The following is an 11,077-nucleotide window of genomic DNA, read 5'->3' on the forward strand; positions in this document are numbered from 1 at the left end:
TTGCAATGAAAAACAGTTGATTTAAATTATCAAAGGGGTTATGAGTTAAGACCAGGAGGCAAACTATGAATAAAAAATGTATTACTGTGACAGCTCTCCTTGATTTCAAAAACACAATGCAGAGTATTTGGAAAGACAGAAAAACCTCTTCACACCAGTGGAGTGCCACTGATTCTGCCTTAGTGCTGTCAGAGAACCACCCCATAATTTAATCAAAGTGAACATTAGTAACATTACTAATAGCAGTTGGACAAAAATGAAAGGAAAAAAAAGATCCTGGTTTACAGAATGTTTTTACTGAGTCACTGAGCTTCTTACTGTGGTCGCTCATGTATTTACTGATATCACTAGTTCAACCTTTGGACCCAATGATTTTGTAATGATTTTGTGGTGGAAATGTTTGGAAAATTAGTAAAAGAAACCCCAGAGTAGCAGCTAAAGCACTGGAACTGTGCAACGACTTTGTATATCAGTCTGCCACACGCAAATACAACCATAGAGGTCAGATCAGAGCACCCTCAATAAAGAAGGTGAAGTATGACTACTTTGGATCAGCTGAAGGGATGTGGCAGGAGGAATGCTCTGTTGTGATTGGTTGTTCAGGTTAAAATTACTTCAAGTTTTGTAGTTAAGATTAGAGCTGGACCAGATGACAGATGTGATCAAGTCTAGCTCCATACTTTCACAACAGCTCCAGAAGCACTGAAGATAGAAAAGTGTTCTTTGCTTTAAAGTTTGACAACCAATTAAATCACAGGATTTACTTTCCCACCAGGACTGAAAGATAATAACCGTTTGTTATCGGCTTAAGCATAGTGTGCATACATATTTATACTTGTGGCTTAGATGACTGACTGACCAGTTACTAACCAGCTAAGTCCAAAGTGTTCACACAGCTGTCTTGCAGCTGTCCTGTATGTCTTCAGTGTAGCATGGCTTCAGGTAACGGGAGAGTCGAGTAGCTAAATGAAAGGCTATAGGTTGACTGTGCTTATGTACCAGGATCACTCTCTGGGTTACGGCAAGAGGAACAGTCGCAGCAGCATGTTTCGCATAGTGCCCAAGTTCAAGAAGGAGAAGGCCGCCAAGAAGACAAGCCCTCAATCAGGTAGGGCTGTGTCCACTTTTCCTCAGTACTGAGCAAACTGGAAAAACTCAGGATAAGGAATCAGTAAGTCCCTCCCATCTGCCATGGGAGGGACTTACTTACCAGCTGCTTTATTTGTATTTACACTGTATAATTGTTTCCATCTCTTATTAAAAAGGATGATAACATTAAAATCATAGTAACTTTTGATTTGTTAATCGTAGCTTGAAGTTAGTTGAATTTAAAGGGTACAGATGTTATTTCACTTCCTATTCACTTGCTAATGGCAAGCAAGATGTTTAGCTGGAAGTGGTACCATACTTTATTCATCAGTAATGTAAAGCTGACCACTGCTCCTTCACACACACAAGAACAGCTTGTTTCTGCCCAGAGTCATCACGGTTACCTTTCATGATGGTTACCTTGCCCCTCACTCCTGTCGTTTTTGAAGCCCATGCATAAACGCCGTACTCCATTGTTGTCCCCTAGTAGAAACACAAAGAATGTGTGTTTGAATGTGTTTGAGGTGTTAACATCCCACACCCTGACCATCAACTTGCACCCCATACTCCCCTCTTTTCATGCTCTTATCCAGCTGTCAGTATGTTTTCAGAAGGTACAAAGTCGGGAGAAGAACAAGTCTGTGCACCAAGGACACATGTGCAGAGATGGAAGATTTAATATGAACACAAAAAAGAAAAACTGAGTAGAAAAGGCAATATCAGATTTGTAGATGAGGAGACAGTGAGATTACAATGTTGCTGTGTACAAATAAGAATACTGAGAAGCCCTTCCTTTTATCTGGGTAGTTGAGCTGTATTTCCTGCAGATTGCACAGGCTTCCGCCTCCCTTTACCTCCTAATTTCCTCTGTGTGCGCTGATATTGGTCAATGATGTGCATGCTCCCAGCCTGCCGTGAACGCCATTGGTCACTGCCTTGTTCTGACCAACCTTTGGCCTCTGTCCCACTCCTTCCTCATCTACCAGCTGCCGTCATTGTTCTTTCTCCTCCCTTCTTCTCTCTCTCCCCTTCCTCCCCTCCATCTCTCTCTTCAATGATTTACCACAATCTGTGTCCATAGGTGAGGTTGTGTGTGTGTGTGTGTGTGTGTGTGTGTTTTTGAAGACACATTCACATTGTATATGGGGTTAAAAGAAGTGAGAGTGTGACAGTTTGTGGAATGTGGCAGTGCGTTTGCATACCCGTGAGGCACTCTGAGCCTCTCTCTGCTCTGCTCTGTGTGTGCATTTGTGTGTGTGCACATGTGTGTGTGCGAGTACAGTGGAAAGATGGGGCACAGAGGAGGTGGGCATCTGGCTGGAACAGCTGAGTCTGGGGGAGTACAGAGACACCTTCATCCGACACGACATCCGAGGCTCGGAGCTGCTGCACCTGGAGAGGAGGGACCTGAAGGTACTCTCTCACTCACACACACATATACACACGCACACACACACTGGTACCCACTTGTTGACACATCTCAGTGAATCTGTGTGAACCCCCTCCTCCAATCCAAAATCAACTCTTTCTCTCTGTACCCTCTTGGTGTGCTGCGTTTCTTTCGCTCTGTTAGATGTCTCCCTGTTTTTGCCACCTCTCGTGCTGCGCTGCATCGCTCTGCTTGGCTTTTACCGTCTGATCGTGGCTTGTTGAAAAAGACTTGCTGTAACCCACTAACACTGTATACCTGCTGAAAAGGGGGGGAAGCCTTCAGGTCAAGGAGGGGCTCGGTGTGGATAGACCAAACTGAGTTAGGCTTAGGGCAAAAGTGAGAAAAAAATGAATGCATATAATGGCAGTCTTGGAAAAAACTATGTTGCAACATGAACGTGGAGCGAACAAAGGGAGCAGCAATATAGCCTTTCTAGGAACTGTTCGAAAGTTTGTGCAGTCTCTACTGACTTCAGTCGTATGCATATAAACACTTGTCAAACAAAACAGCTTGCAGTTTCAGATTACACTGTCAACGTGTATATCAGAACATGAGGACTAGAACATTCTACTTTAAAACAATCTGTCAAAAAAAGTCAAAAGCACATTCTTTACTGTGTAACGTAAGTTAGAACATGACCATGATGTTTTGATGCTATTTTCATAATACACTGTAATGAAGTTACAGTGTATAAGACAACTCATAATAATAATAATGTTGATCTGGGTTGTGTTATCCACTGGACCTCCAGGTAACAATCTTAAAATAGAAGGACACTGGAAGCCAAGCTCAGGTCCACAAGAAGACAAACTTAAAGTTATTATGAACCACATTTAAATCAAGTATGGACTATTTTTTTTTCTCAATCTTCTCAGTTGCACATTTAATGCTTCATGTTTTTTTCGTGCTCAGATGAAAACTGATGATGAGGGTGTTTTTATCCTGGAGACCACTCCCATAAAAATACAAATGTTTCATCATAGGGTAAAGGTTATCACTTGGAATAACTGATTTGACCTTTCAGTGACTCTTTTCTCTACACAGAGAGGTGGACCTAAACCAATAGCATCAAAATACCCCCCCACCATATCAATCAATCAATCAATCAATCAATCAATCAATCTTTATTTATAAAGCACTTTTCATACAAAAAATGTAGCACAAAGTGCTTTACATGGTTAAAAGCAGCCCCCCCCCGCACACACACACACACATGCACACTTAAAGAGTAAAATTGGGCTGGGTACGCATTAGCCAAGTGAGGAAACACTATCACAGGAGCCAGTCACAGACCGCAGCCTCCAGGCTGGGCACACAGCAGGAGGGAGGCAAAGAAGCCCCCCAGCCAGGCTGAGAGGACCCACAGAGCCCCAGCAGCCACGGTCGATCACAGCCCCGGTGCAGAGAGCCCCCTCTGAGGAAACACTGGAGATATGACCTAATAAGAATATATACAGGATAAAGAGATAAAAAGATCTGAAAGATAAGAAGGCCCAAGACCATTAAGACATTTAAAAACCAATAAAAGAACTTTAAAATCGATCCTGAAACACACGGGGAGCCAGTGCAGCGATTCTAAAACCGGTGTAATGTGGGCCCGCCCTCTGGTCTTCGTCAGCACACGAGCTGCAGAGTTTTGTAAAAGTTGTAAGGGTGAAATATTCTTTTTGGGGAGACCAGAGAGCAGGGCATTACAGTAATCAATGCGACTGGTAATAAAAGCATGCATCAACATCTCCGTGTTGGCCCAAGAGAGAATAGGGCGGACTCTGGCTATATTTTTTAGATGATAAAATCCAATTTTGGTTACATGTTTAATATGTGGGATAAAACCAAGCTCAGAGTCAAAAATAACACCCAGGTTTTTCACTTGTAGCGAAGGACATAGTGAAAATGCCTGTAATTTAGACAAGAGTTTCTCTCTGTGAGCCTCAGGACCGATGATTAAAACTATCAGGTCAAGGTTTAAGGTTATTTTCCTTTGATTTCTCAACCATCTCTTTACACATGTTAAACTGAAACACTGCTAAATAACAACAGTGTATCTTTAGATATCCTATAATAATTGGCTGATATTTGCACTGATAATATATCTGTGATAAGCTGGTATTGCCAAGTAAAATCAATCCACCTGTTCGATTTGTTAAAAATATCAGTACAAGAAAATTGAATGCCATTGTTTATGCAAACACACACGAGATACCCAGGTACACATTTGTATGGCAATATACTTGTGTTCGTTCTATATCTGTGCCCCTCATTTCATTGTCTTACAGTTTATCACTCAGTCGTACTGTGGCTAGCTGACTATGTTGCTTGGTAGTTTATTTTTGAATGGATAAAAGTACAGATCCAGTGACTGATATATATTGTTTATTGATATACATTGAATGTTTTGAGTCATTTAAAGGCCAACCGTCTCTGATTCCTTCGTCTTAACTACATATATTTGCTAGTTGTTTGAGCCTCCAAGTCTGAGGCCATGGAAGAGGATGGAGTGCCGACTCTGGGTCAGGGAGGAGTCACTGCCTCACAGTTTAAGCATCTCAGGTTCTTGTTCACAAGTAAGGGGAGAGTGGAGCAGGAGACTGATAGATGTATTGGTGCCACGTCTGCAGCAATGCAACGCTGTACCAGTTTGTTGTGGTGAAGAGAGAGCTGAGCGTATAAGCAAAACTGTCAGTTTGCTTGTTGATTGTCTTCCCCAGCTCCCCTATGGCCATGAGCTCTGGGTAGTGACCAAAATAAAGATCATCAATACAAGTGTTCGAAATGAGCTTCCTTTGGCAGGTGTTGGGCTCTTCTTTAGCTTTGTTCATAAATTTTTCCACACCAAAAGGAACCAGTTAGGATGGTTCAGGCATGTGATTAGGATACCCATACTGCACCTCCTATTTGAGGCTTTTCTGGGAATGTCCTAATGGGAAGAGGCCCTAGGGACTGGTGAGATATACCCCCCCTTCCGCCTCCTGTTTGAGCTGGAGCAGTTGGCTGGAGTTCCAAAAAATGGATGGATGGTTAGAAAACATAACAAATTGCTAATGCTTGTGTCCAATGCACAAAGTTGCATCTATAAGATCAAAAAAGACAAGGTTACATTTTGGTTTACGGTCTACTAATTTGAAGCCTTGGGTTTTTTTTCCTGGCCTTTTAAAATTAGACATAACATATTTGGAGCTAATTTTGTAGCTAATAAGTTAACAATAGTACTAGTGCTAGTAAGCTAGCTTTGGTAGCATACTGAAACTATTGTGATTATGATATTTATTTGGATTTTAGGTTTTCACTAGTTGACTTCAGGCTTTAAATGAACATACTTACTGGGGAATTTGAACAGTCAAACATGAACTGAACATCTGAGGGTTGGATCTTTATAAAATCTAAAGACACTGGAGGCAACTTCTTTATTAAAAGCTAGCCACCTTTTTTTGTTTTTTTGGTTACTCTATATGGTATCATTAGAGACAATAGTAATATAATATGATGTATTGAAGCGGTTGTGCTTAGTAATAGATACCGGAAATTGAGAGCTCATTTTCTCAGAGACTTTTCTAAAATCAGTTTTCCTCTCCCTTCAACAAGAGGCATTTAAGTCTGTATTATACAGTCTATGGCTTTTAGCTGCCAAAGCAATAGATCATTTTCGCAGAAGGTGCTGACCAAAAGCAGAGCAAAAAATATGGCAAGTTAAGCATCCAACCATTTTCACAGTCTTAGTTTGGTACATTAGTATCTATTCATTAACACATTGCTCGTGATGTCAGTGGAAATTTATATTCAATTTACATTTTTCTGCAAATGATAACTATATATATCATAATTTATCTCAAATGTGACATGAATGGCAGCCCACCTCATAGCTTTTAGTAGCTTCTAAAGAAAATTTGACTTAAAGATATATTTCTGTGGACATCATTTGCCTAAATATTCCTAAGATATATTTGTTAGATCACTATGAAATGTTTTAATTATTAATATTTTATAGTTTTGACACTATAAATACCGATTTCTCCCACTATAGATTATGAAGCAACCTGGTGTGTAGCCTTTAAAAGTTTGATTCCTAGTGCTGTTCATACCAGACTGTTTATATCACCCCCTCGACATTTATTTATGATGGTGTGAAACAGACCTCTCTCAGTGTGTTTTTAATTGCTGTCTTTGTTGGCCCTCAGGATCTGGGGATATCGAAAGTGGGTCATATGAAGAGAATTCTCCAGGGAACTAAAGACCTGGCCAAGGCCTCCATGATTGACCTCTAACCCAGGAGCAAATGCTACCAGAAAGGGGAAACATGCATTCCTCCTGACATTAGTGGAAGTGTTTGGGAGCACCATAGGCAGTGATGGAAGAGATATGTATTGAAAGAGAGACGGATATTTGATCCCTCTGCTGAGAAAGTCTGTGTGATGTCGTGATCAAGATACATGTGCGTGTGTTTGTTTGTTCTTTGGTGCCAAAATGACAATCGAGAACGCTGATGGAAATCGTGGATCTTCACACACACAAAAAAGCCATTTCTTATCTAATAACCATTCATAGCACATAATCAGGTATGCAACTAACCTTACTGTTGACAGCTTGTTGTCTGAGCTGTGATAACAAACTAGTAGCAAAACTAAGACTTCCATAGGTGTGGGGCTCTGCTTCAGTTGAGTCTGTGTAAAAATAAAAATGTATTTGCTGGCTCTCTGCCTCACATTACAGAGCTGCACATGCAGAACGATAATCTGGACCATGCAGGTGGTTGTCTGGAAGCTTTGTTTGAAAACAGTGGAATAGTGTTGCATGCTATGCTTGCTCAACCTTAGATGTGTTTAATTGCATGATTAGTGTCTTGATTTTTTGTGTGTATGCGTGTGTGTGTGTGTGTGTGTGTGTGCAAATTGACACTTGAACAAGTTTTACATAACTTAAGTATTATAATGCCATTTGTTACTACTGAAAACATCATTTTTGATCTAAATCCAACTTTTTATTCTAGCTTTAAATTATTTTGTTTGCATGATAATGACATGTTTAAAAGGTTTCTGTCAAGTGCCATATTTTGAATCATTTCGTGTAAGACGTGCTTTAATGGTAGACACCGTAAGAAATTTTTAAACAAGCTGTCGGTGAGTTATGATTATATGAAATTAATAAGTTGACACGTTCTCTGTGGATGTGAAAAATCAGTACCAAAGTGAATGTCGAAGAAATCATCAGACGGTTTTGTCTTTATTTAATAAGCCAGTAGGTTTTAAGTCTTAATTTCATTTAAGGTGGGGAAAAGCTGTATTAGTCAGGAAGAGAGTAAAACTGTTGGTCAGACGCCAACCACCTATACTATAGGGTTGTAGAGTTTTTTTAAAGGAATTCTTAAACAGGCACTTTCTACTTCTTGCTTCATGCAAGTGCAAATCCTCATATCATTACATAGAGTTAACAGTTCACCTCAACTTTTTACCTTTTGGCAACTTAATACAGTATTTAACACTATTGAGAATAGGAGTTAGATATGAGTTTTGAATAGAGCAGTTGATCTGCAGTCTGCTTAACATTGTTCAAGTGCAGCTTTTTCAGTTTTTTTTTCTCCTTCAAATTCCAAGTGAGACTTTGCTAGAACGCTACTTCTACTTGTTAGTTTCATTTAAGAATGGTGGCATTACAGGGTATATTTCTATATGTGATGCTAAGTTTGTATATAATTATGCACTGTATATACAGTATACCAGTGTATGCAAACAATGTTTGTAAGTGTAATCTGATGCATTTGTAGATTGCTGACATGGCATGCATTGTCGACAGCCCACACATTTGATTGTGTATATTACACCATACCAGTTGTTGTTGATTTTGTTCCAATCTCTTGTACATGATGATGCTGTTGTATTCTAATGATGGTGCAATATTTTAATCTCTTGTTTTGATACTGTCTCTGAAGCTTTCCAAACATGATGTTCCTCAGTGGGTAAAAAAAAAAAAACACCACAGAAAAACCTTGTAAAAGTTCTTTTGTACTCTTCCTCGAGGTTTGAGGATTTTCAAAGTTAGACCCAGAGAGAGACAGACAGCTTTTTACTCCAGATTTCTTCCAGTGGTTCAGTAGTTTATAGTTTTGCTCCTTTGTGCTTCCAAGATGATACACTAAAGTAGGACTGTGCAAGCAAATGGGAGGGATTAGGCAGACATGACTGTTGTGTACACTTCACGTAACCTGTTGTAACGTGTGCATTCAAGTGTGTGTACTACAACAGTGGCATATTGTAACTTAGTACAGTTATATACTTTTGATTTCCAGCTAATTTTACAGTATAATTTAAAATTTTGCCCCACCCATAGACTAATATGCCATCCTAGCAGAATGTGAGCGAAACTTTGGAATTGTGTGTTCCCTCCACCAGGGGGCAATCTATCACATCTCACACCTCTACAGGCGTGGATTACACCATTAAACTGCATTATCTTCCAGCTCCTTATGCTGACAATCAGATGCTCATTGGCATAAATAAAGTTACAGTCCAATTTGAGTTTTTATCATTCAGTGTTCATAAAACTACAAATTTGTCAGACCTTCCCATGTTTTTAGTCTCATATGCCTTTTATCCATTAAATAGATGAGACTATTTAATGACAGTTAGCCTTTTGTAAACCAGAACCCTTTGTTATAGAAGCCTTTCTGTTAGTATGTGCTTTATACAGTGCTAGGGTGCTCTACGCTGCAGCGCTCTTGAAGTTTGGCCTCACATGTACTCTCATCACGCCAGTCACCAAAAGCAAGTTGTGAATGATGCTGTTGCAGTTCATGAGCTGTGTCGGTCTGCATTAATGGCATCTGCATGTCCAGGGTGTCTGCAAGGTTCTGTTAATCTGAAGCATTTTGGCCCCAGGCTCCAGCTTGACCTTGACATATACAATGGAAGTTGCCACCTTTCTCCCTTGCTGTGTTTTTCAGTGGTCTGTAAATAATGCTGCAAACTGCCTGGTTTTCAAAAACCAATGAAACCCATGCAAGGATCTCTAAAAGACAGATTTAACACTTGGTGTGGTTATCGAAGCATTGGGAGAAAAATGAGTTTCATTTGTTTACATTATGTTTACAATGGCACAGTTTTCCTTTTTAAGAATATATATGTAGGTATAGACAATATTTGCATATTTATTGCCTAAGGTTAAATGATATGATGTGTATTGTGTTTTCACATTTGGAATATAATGTTACAGTTGTCACCTGTATTACTATCTGGATGACTTTGGTAAAGTAGTTGATCATTTTTATGACTACTAAGTGACTGTTTTCTGTGCCTTTTTATGGTTAGAATGCATGGTTAACTATTTATTACAATTTGGAGTCACTGAGATGTGTATTTTTGTATTCTGAATAAATAAATGGTTCAGCTTTTGTTGTACATTTTTAAGGTGCCTTGAATCAGGCTACCTATTCATATCTCTCTTCTTCAATAAAATCGGATACATATGCAATCTGACAGTCTCTTCTTTTTTCATTGACACTTTAAACAAAAGGATTATGTCATGTAATTTCAAAATATGTCGAGAAAACGGAACACGTTAGTGGTCGTTATGCAGTGACCCACTATCTGAAACAAGCCATTTTATCTCCTTTAATGCAACACTGCCCTTAAGCAGGGGTGTTCCCAGGATTTAAGCCATTATTTTTTCTTAGACAAGAACAACAAAACATACTCTAATTTCCTAAATAAAATGGCTGGTTTTTTTTACTCTTTTATACTCCCTCTGCTTTGATCAGCTGGTTTGTTGTTTTTGTGGCATTCCAAACAGGTGTTTTGCCAATGGGAAAGTTTAAAAGTGCCCTCTGGTAGGCAAACTATGCATTATTAACACTTATAACTTTTTAATTTTTCAAATGTATTTTTCGACTGTTGTACATGATACCAGATACACTGGTACATATCTGCTGATAATACTACTCAGCTTAAATCAGTTCTCAACAATAGAAGAAAAAACTGACTGAAGTTTTTAGTCCAGTCTAAAACCTGAACATTTATTTCAAATGGATTACTTGCACATACATATTTGAAACGCTGGTTGTGTTTAACAGGAACATCCACCACTGGAACAGTATACAGGTGTGTCACAGGAAATTTAAAAGAGGTAAATTTGAATATATCCAGGCACTTTACATACAAACAACAATGCCTACAAAGACATTTTCTATTTTCATTTTGATAATTGTGACCTGCAGTACAGAAAATAAAGCAAATAAAATCATATCAAATTATTAGAATTCTGAGTTTGAATAAATTACTGTTCAAATAGTATGACTACAATACATCTCTTATTGTAGGTCAGTACACACAACCAGTCATGGGGAAGACCAGTTGTGGTTATCCAGATGATGATCAACAGGGCTGCAGAACATCATTGCTAAAAAAGGTTGGCTGTTTGCAGAGAGCTGTATTAATACAGCCAATTTTCCTCGTTGGAGGTGAAAAGTGTGGTAGTAAAAGGTGCACAAGCAACAGGGATGACCAGAAGGAGTTTCACAAGGAGTAAACTGAGACTGGTGTGAGTGCACCAAGAGCCATCACCTAAAAC

The 11,077-nt window shown here is 39.2% G+C and overlaps 1 protein-coding gene across 2 annotated transcripts in view; it reads left to right on the forward strand.

Annotated features, from left to right (window-relative positions):
* The window catches only part of dgkh (diacylglycerol kinase, eta), a 75,527-nt gene extending 65,543 nt beyond the window's left edge, over nt 1-9,984 (forward strand). The window contains exons 28-30 of one of the 2 annotated variants that reach the window (XM_031727289.2): nt 1,003-1,108; nt 2,372-2,502; nt 6,697-9,984. In XM_031727289.2, coding sequence (XP_031583149.1) covers nt 1,003-1,108; nt 2,372-2,502; nt 6,697-6,783 — 324 coding nt within the window. In that variant the 3' untranslated portion in view covers nt 6,784-9,984. The remainder of the gene's footprint in view (nt 1-1,002; nt 1,109-2,371; nt 2,503-6,696) is intronic. The other variant, XM_031727290.2, reaches the window with a different exon arrangement.
* Nucleotides 9,985-11,077: the final 1,093 nt, after the last annotated feature.

Source organism: Oreochromis aureus, linkage group 16 (assembly GCF_013358895.1).
Source record: "Oreochromis aureus strain Israel breed Guangdong linkage group 16, ZZ_aureus, whole genome shotgun sequence".
NCBI lineage: Eukaryota > Metazoa > Chordata > Actinopteri > Cichliformes > Cichlidae > Oreochromis > Oreochromis aureus.